At 43.3% G+C, this 18,378-nt stretch overlaps 1 protein-coding gene across 1 annotated transcript in view; it reads left to right on the forward strand.

Annotated features, from left to right (window-relative positions):
- scgn (secretagogin, EF-hand calcium binding protein) overlaps positions 1-14,446 on the forward strand; it is a 67,212-nt gene extending 52,766 nt beyond the window's left edge. Inside the window, exons 8-11 of the mRNA XM_078539238.1 lie at positions 5,694-5,739; positions 8,253-8,312; positions 10,968-11,036; positions 13,409-14,446. Coding sequence (XP_078395364.1) covers positions 5,694-5,739; positions 8,253-8,312; positions 10,968-11,036; positions 13,409-13,537 — 304 coding nt within the window. The 3' untranslated portion in view covers positions 13,538-14,446. The remainder of the gene's footprint in view (positions 1-5,693; positions 5,740-8,252; positions 8,313-10,967; positions 11,037-13,408) is intronic.
- Positions 14,447-18,378: the final 3,932 nt, after the last annotated feature.

Below are 18,378 nucleotides of genomic sequence, written 5' to 3' on the forward strand. Positions count from 1 at the left end.
GATTAATGCTAGGCCCTGGCCATAATTTTGCAGTCGAGAGTGGTTCCAGAGCACTGGAGAATTGCAAATATTACACCCTTGTTCAAAAAATTGGTGTAAAGATAAGCCCAGCAACCACAGACCAGTCAGTTTAATTTCAGCAGTGGGGAAACTTCTAGAAACAATAATTTGGGAAAAAATTAATAGTCACATGGACAAATGAGGGTTAATCAAAGAAAGCCGGCATGAATTTCTAAAGCAAAAATTGTGTTTAACTAGCTTGCTGGGGTTTTTCAAAGAGTTAGCAGAGAGAGCTGGTAAGGGAAATGCAATTGACGTGGTGTACATGGACTTCCAAAAAGCATTTGATACGGTGCAGCACAACAGACCTGTGAGCAAAGTTATAGCTTGCGGAATAAAAGGAACAGTAGCAACATAGATACGGAATTGGTTGAGTGACAGGAAATGGAGAGTAATGGTTTAATGGATGTTTGTCAGGCTGGAAAACAGTTTGTGGTGGAGTTCCCCAGGGGTCAGTATTGGGACCCTTGCTTTTCCTGATATATATTAATGACTTAGACCTTGGTGCTCAGGGCACAATTTTGCAGAATATACAAAACTTGGAAGCATTGTGAAATGAGAGGAGGACAGTGTAGAACTTCAAAAGGACATAGACAATTTGGTGGAGTGGGCGGATAGATGGCAGATGAAGTTTAATGCGAAGAAATGTGAAGTGGTTCATTTTGGTCAGAAGAACATGGAGAGACAGTATAGAATAAAGGGTACAATTCTAAAGGGGGTGCAGGAGCAGAGGGACCTGGGTGTACATGTGCATTAGTCATTGAAGGTGGCATGACAGGTTGAGAAAGCAGATAATGAAGTATATAGTATCCTGGGCTTCATTAATAGGGGCATAGAGTACAAGAGCAAGGAAGTTATGTTGAACTTGTGTAAGACACTAGTTCGGCTTCAGCTGGAGTATTGTGTCCAGTTCTGGGTGCTGCCCTTCAGGAAAGTCGTGAAGGCACTGGAGAGAGTGCAGAAAAGATTCACGAGAATGGTTCCAGGGATGAGGAACTTCAGTTATGAAGCTAAATTGGAGAAGTTAGAACTCTATTCCTTGGAGAAGAGAAGGCTGAGAGGAGATTTGATGGAAGTATTCAAAACCATGAGGGATCTGGACAGAGTAGATAGGGAGAAACTGTTCCCACTCATAAAAGGACCAAGAGAAAGAGGGCTCCAATTTAAAGCAATTGGCAAAAGAAGCATAAGTGACATGTGAAAAGAGATACAAAAATTCATTGAGCATGTTCATTTCATAAATCAATGTTGATTCTTTTTGATCAGCTCACAGTTGTTCAAGCAGTCAGTCACACTGTTCCTGGTGATAACTTCTACAAAACTAACCTGAGACTGAGATATCTGTAGTATCCAGCCCTCCCTCCCTTCCTTCCTTTTTTCCTTCTTCCCTTAAGTCATCAGAGTGATATTTGTAACTTTCTTGTATAAATATACAATTACTAAATTGAGAGAACTTTGAAAAATAATGATTAATGTTAGGCCCTGGCCATAATTTTGCAGTCGGGAGTGGTTCCAGAGCACTGGAGATAATCAATATTAAACATACCACCCACCCCTCAATAACGATCAGGAGGGTCGGGATGGGGTCGCTAAAGACTTCAATATGGCGAATGCATTCCCAACATGCACTGAACGCACATTTTTTTTTCATTCATGGATGTGGGCTTCACTGGCTAGGTCAGCTTTTATTGCCCATCCCTAATTGCCCTTGAGCCGCTGCAGTCCATGTGGTGTAGGTACATCCACAGTTTTGTTAGGGAGGGAGTTCCTGGATTTTGATCCAGTGACAGTGAAGGAACAGTGATATATTCCCAAGACAGGATGGTGAGTGACTTGGAGGGCAACTTCTAGCTGGTGGTGTTCCCATCTATCTGCTGCTTTTGTCCTTCTAGATGGTAGTGGTTGTGAGTTTGGAAGGTGTGTGTTGCCTTATTTATAGTGGCGGATATTAGGGCATCCAATTGACCGCCGTGGAGCACTGTGACACTTCATCGGGAGGCCACTTTAAATATGTTAAAGTGCAATTGGGAGTGTGGTTTAAAATTCCCTGTCACTGTTCAGGGTTGCCCAGGGGTTGGGAAATCTGACAGTAAAAGCGCGATGGGAGCTGTCGGATCTTCAAGGTAAGTGCCTTCTCCAACACTTATTGTGGGCCAGGAAGAGCAGGAATACTCGTTCCCAAGTCCCTTAAAGAAGCCTTTTGCCTCCTCTCTGCTGATCACAATCTTTTCTCTAAGCCCTGTTGCATTTGCCCCCACCCCACCTTCCCAATCCTCTCCCTGTAACGATGGTCTCTTCCTTTGACATGTCTCTTGCTCTCCAACCTGTCTCAGACCTACCCCTTTGTTGTTTCTGCATCCCAATTCTGTGCCTCTGTACTTTACTTAAAACCTTTCACATCTTTAACTTATTCCAGTTCTGATGAAAGGCCGTCAGCCTGAAATGTAACTCTGTCTCGCCACAGAATGTTGCCTGACCTGCTAAGTATTTCTAAAATTTTCATTTTTTAATTTCGGGTTCATGTTTGTACAGGCAGGATCAGAGACATCGGGCCAGACTTCCGCCACCGAGGTAGCAAGCTTGAGCCAGGAAATTTCCTGACTCGGCAGACTGGCCTTGGTTGAAAGTGCCCCATCTGACCCAAATTTCATTCCAGGGGGGTCAGCTGTGTGGTCGCCCCCTGAAGCAGATTGGAGATGGCCAAAGGGGCAGCCAAGTGCTGAGGCAGGCTGGTTAAAAGAGCTGCCTCAGTTCTCTGGGACTTTGCCAAAGTTGTTTAGTTAAATTTTAGGCTCTCTAGCCCTCACAACTCATCACCCCCCACCCCCCCACCCCCCTATCCACTCCCCATGCCATCCACAATGGCCCCTCATACCCACCATGCCAATGCACCAGGTAACCACCATGGGCAGATCTCAGGAGCCATGTTGAGATGAAATAAAATAAATATCTAAATATCCATTACAGCCTTCACTATATTAAAAATAACACTCCCATTCATAAAATCCCGTTCAAAACTTTTAAATCTCCTCTAGCGCTTAATCGTTCATAAAAACAAACAAACTTCTATTTATAATCCCACATTAAAGACAACTAATCCCTTAATAATGTCTTTGCGCTGTCAATCAAACTGAGAGTTCAGGATCCCCCTGCTGTGATAATTATAACTTGTGGAAATCAGCCAAGCATTCAGAATGATATAATGATAACCATTGGGGAAATGTCAACAAACAGCTATTGTAACTGTGAGAACAGTCTTTTCCAATTTAACTGACAGTGTGTAAAAGGACACGAAGATTCACAAAGGCTCTTTTTTTATTTTTAAAGGTCTGAGGATTTAAATTACTTCACATCATGATAATTCTACAGACCTTACAGAGCATTTGCATCTACTCTATAAATTTGTGACACATACTGTGGGTAAAGACACTTGCTACAACAAAAATCAGCACTAGTTCAAATGGCCCTGCTGAGTTTGGGCTTCCCTAATGTTTGAATCTCACTCTGCCCCCTTCCCCTACAAGTGAAAATGGGATCTGTCGAAAGTGGGTCTAGGACTTCCACATCCGTGCCCCGCCCACCATTTTTAAAGATCCGTGGAGTCTCCTTAACTCCACAAAACTGGCCCATGGCCCATTTCTCTTTATTCTTTGCCACTCCACTGTCTGCTTTTGGACAATGGAGCAAAGAAAATTCCAGCCCTTAGTATTTGGCAAATTGATTTTGCTTGTTTGCTAAGCATTTTGCACGTGGATGCACAGTGAGCTCTGTTGCAGACTGGACGAGATTAATTGTTGAAGTTGTTACAATCCCCATAGAGACTGATAACTTTTAAAAGAGATAGAGATAGATCAGTGACTGATGCAAATGGAATTGCAGGACAAGATTTCACGTTTTAAAACTTCTACTGTAGCAAACACACTAAAATCAACATACAGAGGTATAGTGCTGCTGGAGCGCACCAGAGCACCTCTGGCACCTCCAACCAGGGCCCAGGGAGCGGAGTTCCAGGGCCCTGGGGAGGAGAGGCTGGCTTCAAGGCTTGGGAGTGAGATGCTTCAGAGCCCCAGATCGGGGGGAGTGGGGGTGCGGAGTGGAAGGGAAGAGGCTGACTGCCATGTGTGGGAGATTGAGTTGTGTGTGTGGGAGAGAGTGGAGATTTGTCCACTTTTAAGCCTGCCAACACCTCCAATACCTTGTCACTCCCTATATCAATTTTCTCAAAAACCTCGCAGTCCTTCTCCCCGAGTTCCATACCTTCATCCTCATTCTCTTGGGTGAAGATGGATGTGAGACATTCATTCAACATTCTACCGATGTCCTCTGGCTCCACCCATAGATTTCCCCCTTGGTCCCTAATGGGCCCTACTCTTTTCCTGGTTATCCTCTTCCCATTGATATACTTATAGAATATCTTGGGATTTTCCCTACTTTTACCAGCCAGAGTTTCCTCATATCCCCTCTTTGCTCTCCTAATTGCTTTCTTAAGCTCCACCTTGCACTGTCTGTACTCCACTAATGCCTCTGCTGATTTGCTCCCCTTGTACCTGCTAAAAGCCGCTCTTTTCCTTCTCATTGTATCCTGAATATCTCTGGTCATCCGTGGTTCTCTGAACTTGTTACTGCTTCCTATCACCCTAGAGGGAACATGTTGAGCCTGTACCCTCCCCATTTCCTTTTTGAACACCCCCCACTGCTCTTCTGTAGATTTCCCCACAAGTAGCTGTTCCCAATCTACCTTGGCCAGATCCTGCCTTATTTTACTAAAATCCGCTCTCCCCCAATCCAAAACATTTTTTTGCAACTTGTCTATTTCTTTGTCCATAACAAGCTTAAATTGTACCATGTTGTGGTCACTATCACTAAAATACTCCCCCACCATCACCTCAGCCACCTGTCTGGCTTCATTCCCCAGAATTAGGTTCAGCACTGCGCCGTCCCTTGTTGGACCCTCTACATATTGACCTAAAAAGTTCTCCTGTACACATTTCAAGAAATCCACTCCATCCAAACCCTTAACACTATGTCTATCCCAATTAATGTTGGGAAAGTTGAAATCACCTAATATAATTACCCTATTATTGTTTTTACACATCTCTGCAAATTGTGCACATATTTGCTCCTCAATTTTCCCCACCTGCCACCACCCCCCACCAAATCCCTCTGACTGGCTCTGAGAGTCTGGGCAGCAGCACGGCCAGCTGCCCCGCCCACTTTGTGTCAAGGTGTTAAAATTTGCACCTGACTTTGAATAAGTTTCAATTTGAGTTTCTGTCTCCATACTTAGGCCACACTGGCTTGCCTCCAGGCAGATTAAGTATGAAGTCACGTTGGCTTGTCTCCAGACAGATCCCATTGGAGGCCACATCCCCTTCTCCAAACTGCTCCCCTTTACCTTGAATCAAAGGACACAGTTTAAAACATGACCATTGGATGTTATAAGGTGGTTATAATACAATGAACATTACGCAAGTCTGTTCTAGCTCTTTCCCACCAGTCCTACACTCCTCTGTCCTCCCCCAATCTCAGTGTTGGGATACAATGGGTTTTTAACCAAGAGAATTGTTGCTAAATGTTGTTTATAATTATTTTATGCTTGGATTAGCCATTGATTTCTTTTCTCTCTTTTGAAGGATTCTGTCACTGGAAGAAAATTTCCTTTTACAGTTCAAAATGGATGTAAGTTCAACTTTTCTTTGAAAACGTCTCAAGTAACGAAGTAGGTAAACTTTTTATATTGCCACTTTATGGCCTGACTGAAAGGACAGAGTACATGCATCCAAGTGCTTTCACTGCCTAAACAGAGCCCATTGGTGGATGAGTGCTAGCAGTAGTGTATGGAGTTCGAACCCACTGAAAGCCGCATTGGCAGAATCTTCCTGGTCCCGCGGCTTCAGGGTGGGACGGGAAGGCATTTTAGAGGAATATGCATTGGGTCAGCTACCTTATGTGTTCCTGCCTCAGGGCAATCCGCCCAGAGGTGGGTCAGCACAGGCAGAGGTTACCTGCCTGGGAGCAGCAGGTAGCTAATCTGCATAATTAACCGTCCATTGGAGGGCTGATTGGAGATGCCACTGGGATAGCCCCCCCACTGAGGGCCAAGCCTGGCAGGTGCCTGAAAGTGGCTTGTCAGAGGCTGGTCTGTTTGGGGGCGGGGTGGGTGGGTGCAAAACTCCCAGTTATAACCACTCTAATGGAGCTGCAACCATCAACAGGCTCTTGCTGCCGGCCATCCTGTGGAGGGGCTTCCCCACTGCACAAGCGGCCTCACAGCTGTAGCTGCTGGCTTAACGCAATTCTAACCTCTTGAGGGTGTGCTTCAAGATGGAAGCACCCTCATATTTCCCCTCTGACAGTGACAGCACTCTCCCCTGGTGTTGGCATTGCTATTCTACCTGCCCCCCTTCCTTAATTGGATGCTGAACCCAGAGGCGGTCTCTTATATGAATTAGGAGCAGTGGGTAGGCCACTCAGCCCCTCAAGCCTGCCCTGCCATTCAATAAGATCATGGCTGATCTGATTACAACTTCAACTCCACATTCCCAACTCCGCCTGATAACGTTTCACCCCCCTTGCTATCAAGAATCTATCTAACTCTGCCTTAAAAATGTTCAAGGACTCTGCCTCTACCACCTTTTGAGGAAGGGCATTCCAAAGACTCACCACCCTCTGAGAGAAAAAAATTCTTCTAATTTCTGTCCTAAATGGGTGACCCCTTATTTCTAAACAGTAACCCCTGGTTCTACATTCTCCTACAACAGGAAACATCCTTTCCACATTCAGCCTGTCATGACCCTTCAGGATCTTATGTGTTTAACTGGCTGCCTTTGTCAAGACTTTGCAGACAGGTGCCTTGACAGGCAGAGCAGGGTTGGGACCTGGAAATAGCCCCAACTTTCACTCGGCCAATGGTGTGAAAACAAGTAGTTCTGCTGAAGGTGCAGTGGACAAGGGCTAGTATCAATCAATAAGGTGGAAATAAAATACTTAAAAATTTAACAGATTTTAAATACCAGTACATAACCATTATAGCTACAATGTATTGACAAGATACAAGAGAAAATCTCTGCAATTTTTGCTATGCAATTCTTGGATTTAGTGTGGCTTGTGCTGACGACAATTTCAATGTAACTACATCAAAGACTCATATGCAAACTTGTTTTGGGGCTGTGTCTGCTTTTTTTTAAAAGCTAGTCAGTTTTTGTTAGTTGTCTGGTGCAATGGTCTGAAAAACTCCAAACCAGGAATGGGCAAGCAGAGATCATTGTCTGGCACAATACTTTACTACAAGTCAATGGGTGGAATCTTCTGCTCTTGAATTGGCTACAAAGGGTGGAAATTTCCCCTGAGCTGTTTGCAGCTGGAACTTTGCCGGAAGAAATCCTGCAACCCATGTGTTAATTGCCCATGCCTGACAAAGTAAAAGTGGTGCAATTAGAGAAGGTCCAAGCAAATTTTAGGCCATAGAGCTAGCCCTCGGAGGCTAGGTAACTTTTAGCCATGTTACACTGAACCTGGGAGAGCTTCATGCTGCCACTGGGTATAATGCACTCTTTTTTTCCAGTGTTACCAACCCACACTGAGTCCACAAAACTCAGTAAAGCGTTTTTGTTAACCTACACTTTTGAATTTGCAAGTTTTGTTTTCAATTGATTCTTGTCCATCCCTGTGATTTATTCCTGTACCTTCCAAAATAAATTGTTCCTCTCAATCCAGTACAGTGCCAGTTGATCCAATATTTATCAATTTGGCCTACTATCACATATGTCAGGCAGCATCAGTGGAGAGAAGTAAAGCTAGTGTTTCAGATCGATGATCTTTCTTAAGAACAGGATGACAGGATCAGGAAAGGTTCTGATGAAAGGTTATCAACCTGAAAGGGTAACTCTTTCTCTCCATAGATGCTGCCTGACCTGTTGAGTATTTCCAGCAATTTTGCTTTTATTTCAGATTTCCAGCATCCACAATATTTTGCTTTTCTGTTGCCCTGCTATCATATTATTCTTGCTTTTGGGAAGATGTTTTTACCTAATTCTCATTTTAAAAACAAATTCAGAATTGTTCTAAATGAAACTATTATGTATTTTAATTTTCAAAATCATCGATTTTATTTTGGTCAGAATTTTTGGCAATTGAGCACTTTTCAAAGAAAACCGCTGATGTTTTGACATTTTTTTGCCTCTTGTGTATAGGCCTGTAGCCTGAAGGACAGACAGAAAGACTTTGAGAAGATTTTCTCACATTATGATGTGGTAGGTTTTATCTTCTGACTTAGATATTTTACTCTGAAGTGTTTGTGTTTTGTGTATGTACGCGCACACATACAGATTTCTAACAAAATAGAAAATCCAGTGTATTTTAGTACACAATTGCACAGATGAACTAATTTTAACTAGCACCTAAAATGGATGGTCTAGCCATGATCACATTACAGCTAGGATCTTGCTATGTGCCAATTAGTTTCCATACTTAGATCATAAGATCACAAGAAATAGGAGCAGGTGTAGACCATTCGCCTACTCTGGCATTCAGTAAGATCATGACTGATTTGATTGTGGTCTCAACTCCACTTTCCTAATTATCCCCCCATAACCCTTGACTCCCTTGTCAATCAAAATTTAGCCTTTTTCAGCCTTGAATATATTCAATGATCCAACCCCCACTGCTCTCTGGGGAATGGAATTCCAAAGTCTAACAACCCCCTCAGAGAAAAAATTCCTCCTCATCTCCCTCTTAAATGGGAGACCCCATATTTTTAGACTGTGCCCTCTAGTTCCAGAATCCCCCACATGGAGAAATATCCTTCCAGCATCCATCGTCAAGTCCCTCAGTATCTTATATGTTTCAACAAAATTACCTCCCATTTTTGTAAACTCCAATGAGTAAACGCCCAACCTGCTCAACCTTTCCTTATAAGACAATCCCTTCATCCCAGGAATTAGCTGAGTGAACCTTCTCTGAACTGCTTCCAATGCAGTGAAATCCCACCTTAAGTAAGGAGTCAAAACTGTACACAGTACTCCAGATGCGGTCTCACCAAAGCCCTGTACAGTTGTAGCAACACTCCCTACTTTTATACTCCATTCCCCTTGCAATGAAGGCCAATATTCCATTTACCATCATACTAACTTCTTGTGATTCATTTACCAGAACACCCAGATCCCTCTGAATCACAGATTTCTGCATTTTCTCTTCATTTATACAATGTTCTGCTTTTCTATTCTTCTTTATTCCGGAGACAAATGGCCCATCTTCACAATCCAGTCCAAATGTGGGACAAGTTCGCATTTCCCACATTTGGACTGGATTGTGTAGATCGGCCATTTATCTACATCAGCATGCACCCTCACACATAATTGTACATCAGTACACAATAATATTGCCAACAGGAGGGATTTTATGGGGCCTGTAAGAGCAGGAAACATGACGGGCTGAATTAGGCGGAGCTGAAATTTCACTTTCCTGACAACGGGTTCACATTCCATCACTTCCTTTCTAGCCAAGGGCTGGAGAGCACTTCATTGTTGTGCTGAACAGCCAAAGCGAGGCCTTCCTCCATCCTATTTAAACTGGCAGCCAGAGTGTGCAGGCCACGGTTCAGGGCAAGCATGCATTTGGTTGCCTGCCATGTCTGATTCTCAATGGAGGTGAATGTCAATGCAAATGCCTGAGATATCACAGCACACATGTTTGAGACTGACTCCTCCACTCTCTCTAAAGGTCCACATTGCCTCTGGAAATGTGAGAGAGAGAGGAATGATTGGAGCTGAAAGGTGTGCTGGTCTGAGGAATGCTGTACAGGAAAATATTGGGGCAGTCAGAGTTTGGGGGTTGACACCTGAAAGTGAGATGCCACTCATCTTTCCTGCCCTCTTGAGGTTATTGAACTTCTTTCAACACCGACTCTATATTCAAGGGCCCGCATGCCTACTGTTGACCTGTTGACTGCATCACCACTTCCAGCCTTGCCTATTTGGTTTGAGGAACCAGGCCTCTTCCTCCAATCTGAAGGAAACAATACATACCAGCTGGCCTCCACATCCCACAGCAGGATCCCCAGGGAAGAGTCAGAGAACTGGGGATGGAGCGAGGTGCAGCCTTCACACATTGTGCTTCTATTATTGTGCTTGCTGAAACTTAAGGAATGACCCTAGAATGCAGCCACTCTGACACCTGCCAGGGCCCCTTTAAATAGCAATCTATCCGTTGATAGGCGCGGGTTGCCATCATCCCTGCGTTCTGCGATTGGCTGGGAAGCCTGGAAGTGGGATACCAATGCTGAGTTAAATAGCCATAACAAAATCTGTTTCTCTCGCAATGGTGTTCCTGGCCACCACCCTCCACCCTGACCCCACCCACTGCTACGAGTCAGTCTGCTGGGTTACAATTCTGCTCAGTGGATCAGTGAAGAAGGGAAACAGGACAAAAATGAATCTGGTGATTAGCTAACATCTAAAATGCAGATGTGATTGAGCTGTTGTCATCAAACTGAATGGAAATGACACTGAGTGTAACTGTTTCTTAAAACTCTCACACCATTGTTGAGAGTAGGTCCTGGAAAGGCTATTGGATGGAGGCCCACACGTGCAAGATATTGAATATGGATGTATTGTCATGCTGTAAATCAGGTTTCTAATTGCAAACTGTACAGCGGGATTGACAGCCAGAGCCATGAATAAGCGAGGTTACTGTTTTTCAAACTGTAAACATGACAAAACAGCTGGACCAGATCACGCTGGGGTCCATTTACAAATGGCTGCATTCTGTAAAGGTGGTAGACAGTAGAATTGGTATTCTGGAAAGATGTGATCAAATGAACTGCTGGGCCTTCATCATTTGAACTTGTGATGCAAGGAACAATAAATTATCACCAAACCTTTTGTTGATTCCCAACTGCTATATTGCAGAGTAAAACTGGAGCTCTGGAAGGTCCTGAAGTAGATGGATTTGTCAAGGATATGATGGAGTTGGTGAAAGTGAGTTTACACAAAAGTGAATTAATGTTTTATAAACTATGCTTAAATTATATAACAGCTCACAGCAGTCAGAATTTCAATTGCATTTATGTTTCCCCAAACTATCAATAAGTATTCCATAAGTATCAATATTAATAGCACCAACATGAATAGGAAAGCAGGATTTTCTGCTTAGATTCTTCTTTATTATTTTATGCTTCAGATAAAGCAAGAAAGGCTCATTCTTTAAGGTAACTTGGCTAAGATTACTCAAAAGATGGCATTTAAGGCACAGTTTTTAAATTTATTCTTGAGAAATTAGTTCACTAGTAAGGCCAGCATTTATCACCTGTCCTTAGCTAAGTTGGTGGAAGGCCTTCTTGAACTTAGTCTGGGTGCTAAAGATACACTCACAATGCCCAATAGCACCAACATAGATTTTGTCGCAAGTGTTACATGCCAAGCTTACTTTTGTCAGTTTAGCACTTAAAAAAAAATCTAATTTCTTGCAAAACCCTAGCCATTTTGCCCTTTGGAATTCTAAAATATTGATTGTTTTAGGCTGTCCTCTCAGACATATTGCGACTTGCTTTGCCTCTGATATCATTTGCATGTAAGCAACTATACATCCCACTTTTCAACTGCTGAAAGAACATTTTACCTCATGGAACTTCAGTTAATATTGTTTAAGATATTTTTGTTCCATGTCATTATAACTGTCGTTTAATGAAACCTACCCACCTGCTGAAAAGTGCAGATTTCAGACTTAAACCTGATGACCTCTGAGAAGCCTCAATGCACATGTTCCATGATATCTGACCAATCACCAGAGAAAGGGCAAGATATATTCCATAGCTTCTGTAACTGAGAATAGGCAGCTGCTGTCAGCTCAGAACAGTGTGCTGCGGTTTTCCATTTTGAAGAAAATTACATTGAAATAAATCTGAACTAATTCTAAAATAGAAGGCTTTTTTATCTTACAACTTATGTCAACTAATAGCTGTGTGAAGTTTCTTCACTCTCAGATTTCTCCATTAGACCCACAATATTTATGGGTAGGTGGGGAGGGTGTGGGTGAGGCTGAAAATGACTGAAGAACCTGGCAAGGCTGGTAATGTGAAGACCCTTACAGGCTGATCTTAATGACAGGAGGTCATTAACGTTTTGTGGTTCTGTTTCCTCCCCACAAGCTAACCAAATTGACAGCCTGACCAGCAAGCAGGAGGACGAAAAGCATCAGCAGTGTGCCTCTCTTTACAGCAATAGTCAAGATTTGGCTTTCTATTAATGTGGACTCTGAGAACAGTTCCCCACAGTCCCTGCCAAGCCGATGCAACAATGGTTACAAACATGGTTCATGCCATTTTGGTTGCAGTCAATTAAATTTTGGTAGCTGATGGTCAACCTGTCACATCTTCTTGTGTGAAGTATAGTGCTGGCAGGTCTGCTGTCTAACTTTCCTCTGAGAGCACATGCACTAATTGTCTTCCAAGGCAAGCTTTGATACCTCTGTCTTCAGATGTGGGTATGTAAATACCAACACACACACACACACACACTGCATCTTATGCATAAAATAAAAGCAAAATACTGCAGATGCACGAGATCTAAAATAAAAGCAGAAAGTGCTGGAAATATTCAAATGGTCTGGCAGCATCGGTGGAGAGAGAAACAGAGTTAGCATTTTGAGTCCACTATGACTCTTGGGACTGAAGACAGGTAGAAATGTGATAGGTTTTCTGCTGTTGAAGAAGAGGGAGGGGATCAGGCAGAACAAAAGGGAAGGCCTAGGATAGGTTAGAGGGTGGGAGAGATTCAATGTCAAAGATGTCATGGAACAAAAGACATGGGAGCGGTAATAATAGTAGTGAAGAAACAAAGCATTGCTCCAGCATTGGCACTTTACAGCCTTCTGGACTCAACATTGTGTTTAACAACTTCAGACTGTGAACTCTGTCCTCCATTTTGATTTTTTTTTGCCAAGTGTGAGCCTGAATTTTGTTTTCATGATTTCGCTTTCAGACAGAGCTGATCTTTATTCTGCTATTAACACTTACTCTGGACCAACGCTTTGTTAGACAGCCATTATATATGGGTGAAATTTGCACCTGTCGCTGATGTGGCTCAACTGACATAAAATGGTCATCAATTATCCATTTTCTGTATCATTGTAATAATGTGACGAAGCTCTTGCCTGTTTTGGATGGGAACTTCCTAAGCATAGTGTGTTGGAAATGTATGTCATGTGAAAAAGGGATTGAGATATGCAGCTACAAGCATACATGGGGCATTAAAGACATGATAGTTGGCCCCTTTGTAGCTTAAGTGCAAAGACACAATATAACAATGCACCATTACTGTTTTAGTAACTTCATTTTTCTTGTTTTGTTCAGTCAAGTATCACTGGAGTTGACCTTGACAAGTTCCGTGAAATTCTCTTGCGTCACTGTGATGTAAACAAGGATGGAAAAATCCAAAAATCTGAGCTAGCCCTGTGTCTTGGACTGAAAATACACCAATAAGTCAACCACGCAATGGACGATTCTACACTGTTACCACATAACGGAATGCAATCTTTACTGTCAAACATTTAACAATAGTTATACTGGCAGCATTACCCAGGGTCTTTGAAGCACCACACTGCTACTTGTTTAAAAAGGGAGAGGTGGGGGGAGGGGAGTTGGGGGAAATCTAATTATCCAATCAGTCAGTTCAAAACTTATCTTAAAAAGTTGCTAATGGGTCAGAGGCTTTTTAATTTGCATGCACAGATTTGCGATTAGATTTCCATTTCAATATTAATGTAAATTAAAAGATTGCAGCAGACTTTAATTGGAACATTGACATGCATGGATGTAACTCCATCCAAGCATTTTCACATCATAGATGCAAAACACTGTCTATGCATTTTGACGGAATGGTTATATGAAGTCAGCAGTATTAATACTTGTGTGACTAAGAATAAAAACAAGTGTGTGCTCCCAAAAATAACACTGCTTTGTGAAATATTAAGTATATTTTAAGAAAAAGTGGAAGATGTAAGTAATACAGCAATATATCCACAGTGCCTCTAAGAACATAAGTTATCCTGCTGCTACAGTAGCTGTTAGCATCAAGTAGTAAATTAATTAAGACACATTTGATAAGCTACCAGTGAAATCTGTAGTCATATTCGATGAGCAGCATACCTGCGGTATCTGTTCAATTTTTACTCATTTGGTCTGCAGTACATCTATTGCTGTGTATTGAAGAATTAACTGGGAAATAATGTTTTGTTTTGCCAAGCACTCTCAGTGCCGATTGTACTTCTGCGTGCCACATTGCTGTGTTTGTTTTAACTGTCCCACCATGTTAGGCACAGATATTTGCTGTGAAATCTATAGCTGTGGTGCTAGAGAATAATAAAGCATGGTAGTGCTAGTCAAATAGAATTGGTGCTTGGGAATATTTTAATTATTTTTTTGTCCTTATTTGTAGAAAACCTGTAATTCTACAGGTGAGATTGGGTTCATTAGTGCCCTTTTTGGCCTCTACAAGTGCCCTTAAAGGTCTAAATGGGCATCTGCAGCATAAGCGAACACATTCGTGGGGCGAATTGTGCCAGACATTGTAATAGTGAAGGTGTTAGCACACACACACTCATTGAATATCCGCCAGAAGTATACAGAAAAGACAAGTCATGATGTCAATCTGCAGCAACACTCAGTTGACATCAACGATGCCATTTCGGAGTGCAACGCTCCAATTAATGCTGTCTTTTAACCTTATATGGCTAAAGGTGCATTTGGCAGCATGAAGAATGCTCTATTTAAAGGGATCATCAATTACCTTCAGCTTTGTTGCTGGTTGATTTATTCTGGGAGTTGCTACGATTCTGTAAGTGGTTGGTACTTTCTATAGTTGCAAAAGTCCACATGGAGTGATGGGGCAGATGTTGAAGGCTTCAAGGCTTCTGTACAAATTACTTTCTCCCAGACATGGGTGCACTAGTAGGCATTCCCCTTGTAGGCATTCCCTTGGAATACAGCATGACTTGGAGAATGAACAGTGATCAAATAAAGCTGAACAAGGTGCTGGAAGAGGGAGGAGGAGAAGAAGTGGGTGAGGAGCTCTCACTGGAGGCTACATCTGCCCATGGTGTTCAGAAAGCAATTCTCCTGCTTGAGCCTCAGTGAGGATCAATGTATGTGACGTCTGCACTTCAGTAAGGACGTCCTCACAAATCAATCACCTGCTGCAGACATATCTGCAACCTTAGGTTAGGACGAGGTTTGCATTGCCAGTGGCTGTGAAGGCCAGTAGCAGTGAAGTTTTATGCATCTAGCTCTTTCCAGACTGGAGCTGGAGACCTTCGCAACAACTCAGTTTGTCATCCACATAAGATAGGTCACCAAGGCTCGTTATTCAAAAAGAGCCAACTAAATTTCGTTCTCTCTTGCCAGAGGGAAGTAGGCAAAGCAAGCATGCATCTTGACTAGGCTTCCCCATGCTGCAGGATGCCATTGACTACACATGCATTACTTTTATGGGTGCCACATTTAAACTGTGTCCTACACCGAAATGGATGTTTGGGGTAGTGGCCATTATCACAGCACAATGTTGCCAGGTTCGGAGTCTCTGCCTTTGTCAATGTGGCTGTTTTTTAAAATGGTGGGGTGGAGTGTCCACTTCAGCACGAGTGGGAGGTACCATCTGGAATATTGTATGGACTCCATTACATGTGATCCACCCCACCTGATTTTCTGCTATGCACTTTGACCATGCCTTGCTGTACACCCTGGGTGATGAAGAGGAAAATCTGCTCCCAGTTTGGCAGCCTTTAATTTTAGCCCTGCACTTGCAGTCCCTCTGTGTCTTCTTTACTCCGTTTCTCACATAACTTGCTTTTCTTCCTTTAGCATCCACCTCAGTCATTTACACATACAACATAGATTTTGTTTCTTTGATGTCCTGTTGCCTGATTGATATAACCTCCTATATCATCTAAAGCTCCTACTTCCCTTTTAAACAAGCTGCTAATACATCATTCAATATAACAACTCCACTTCTCTGTAAAATGTTTCCCAACCTCTCGGCTTTTAGATTCTAATATGAAGCTTGTTCATCTCTCTGTCTTCAGTCCTAATGGATGCACCACTTCACCTGAAATGATTATCTGTCTTCTCCCCCTGAAGATGCTGGCTGGCTTGCTGGGCCTTTCCATTGTGCTGTCTGGTTTCATAATACAGTGACATAGGATGCTTGGCATTATAAGGGCATCTCATTTATTACAACAATTAAATTAAAGTTAATTAATTAAATTGCTAACTAATGGCCATTTAAGGACCTCATCACCAGGGCCTGCCTCACTATCCTCTGTTTGCTTGTCCCAATCACCTCTCTTCCAGGGCCTCCATCAATGATGCTGCTCTAGGCCTCCTGCAGACCCAACAGTGACCACTTCTCCCAGTGGCACTGCTGGGACTGAAGAGCTGCCATCCCTCTTATCCCTGTTGCTCTTTGGAAGAGCGCTCCTCACCATTAAAGGCACAGGTACCCAGAGAGCAGGCAGTAGACTGCCTGGTTGCTATTAATCTCGTCAGGGCTCCAGGAACTGGCTGCGTTTGGGTTTCCACTGGCTGGCTGGTTGGTGGACAGATCCAGGGTCACAGTCATTAAATTAAGCCCAATGTATGGATAGTGCAAGTAAAAGAGTAAAAATCTTTCAAACCTCAGAAAGATCATCAAAGTAGAACTAGCCACTCAGTATACATCCATGTTATGCATGCCACGCAGACTTTGGCCATAATCCGGTACAGCTTCACTGAGTCCTTTTCACACAAGCTCATTCCTGAGCTAAATACTGTTTTAAAAATTATTCCTTTTCACACTGACCTACATTGACTCCCTGTCTCCCAGTGCATTAAATTTAAAATCCTCATCCTCATTTTCCAATGCCTCTGTCCACCAGACCTCTGTAATAACCTCCTGAACCCTATATCCCTTCCTATCAATTCTGTTCCTCTGACGTCAGCATTTTATGTATTCCCCATTCCTTTCAATCTAACAACCATTCAGTCCTATTATTTGAAGCACCTTGTCTAAACACTTCCAACTCTTTGCCTCTTTCCATTTTCAAAGTCCTTCTCAAAATTCTTCTTAAGCAAGCCTTCATCCCTCTCCCCCATGGCTCCATTTCCATTTCCTTATCTATTTCAGTCAATAAACACTTTGGGACTTTGTTTCACGTTAAACATGCTGTTCAAAAGCTAAACATTATTGGTGTCAACATCTTGCAAATCTCATCCCTAATATTCATGGTTCTATAGGGATTACTTGTTTAAAACCATCAGCCTGTCCAGGACTTCCATCGCAATTATGTTGAACTCATTTATGCTACAGCCTCCTCCAAAGATTTCACTGTTTGGTGAATCCCAGACTTAGACTTGGCTTGGGGTGATGGAGCATTCCGGAGAATGGATCTCGAGTAATAGACTGATTAGACTTGCAACTCACTGGGCAGGATCGTCCAGATTTGCATGAAGTGCAGTAGCGGGTGGGTAAAACGACATTTTACCCACCAGCCATGATGGCAGGTTTTCAAGCCCTTATCGTCCCAAACCCGTCACATTATTTATGCATTTGCAGGAAACACGGCATTTCCATGGCGGGCGGGTTCTCATTCCCCCACCCGCCACCACCTCGCCACTTCATCACGCCAGGCGCTACATTTAAAGTACAGCCACAGGCACACATCTCAATGCTTCCAGACCACCACTGCTGCAGGGGAGACATGGCCCTGAAAGGCAAAAAGACTGTAGCCCCCAGGTTCAGTGATGCATCACTGGAGCGTCTTTTGGATGCCGTGGAGGCCCGCCGAGTTGCCCTCTACCCCCACTCTGGCAGCAGGACGGGCAGCAGTGTGACTAACCAGGCTTGTGAGGTGGTGGCAGCAGTGGTCAGCGCCAACGCCCTTCAAAAGAAAACAGTCACCCAGTGCCGCAAGAGGATGAATGATGATCTCCATTCCGCCAGGGTAAATCACTCTTCTCATCACTCTCAATTCTCTCACTCACAGACCCATCACACATCCACAGGGCCCTCACTCACTGCCGGTTCAAAGGACATCACCATTTACTCTCTCACATTCACTATCATTGTCCTCATCCCATCCATGGGACCACACACACCAGGCATATTTATCATCTGGCCTGGCAGGCATCCTGCTCACACTTCCTCCATCTCTATTCATGCAGGACAAGCTGGTGGGGGAGGAAGGCCATCCACGGGCCTTCCAACCACAAATTTAATCGGGGTGGAGGAGGGCAGGTGGCAACGTCCCCACCTGCCACCCTCCCACCCAATTTAATGTCGTCCCTCCACC

This window comes from Cetorhinus maximus, chromosome 3 (assembly GCF_964194155.1).
Source record: "Cetorhinus maximus chromosome 3, sCetMax3.hap1.1, whole genome shotgun sequence".
In the NCBI taxonomy this organism is placed as follows: Eukaryota; Metazoa; Chordata; class Chondrichthyes; order Lamniformes; family Cetorhinidae; genus Cetorhinus; species Cetorhinus maximus.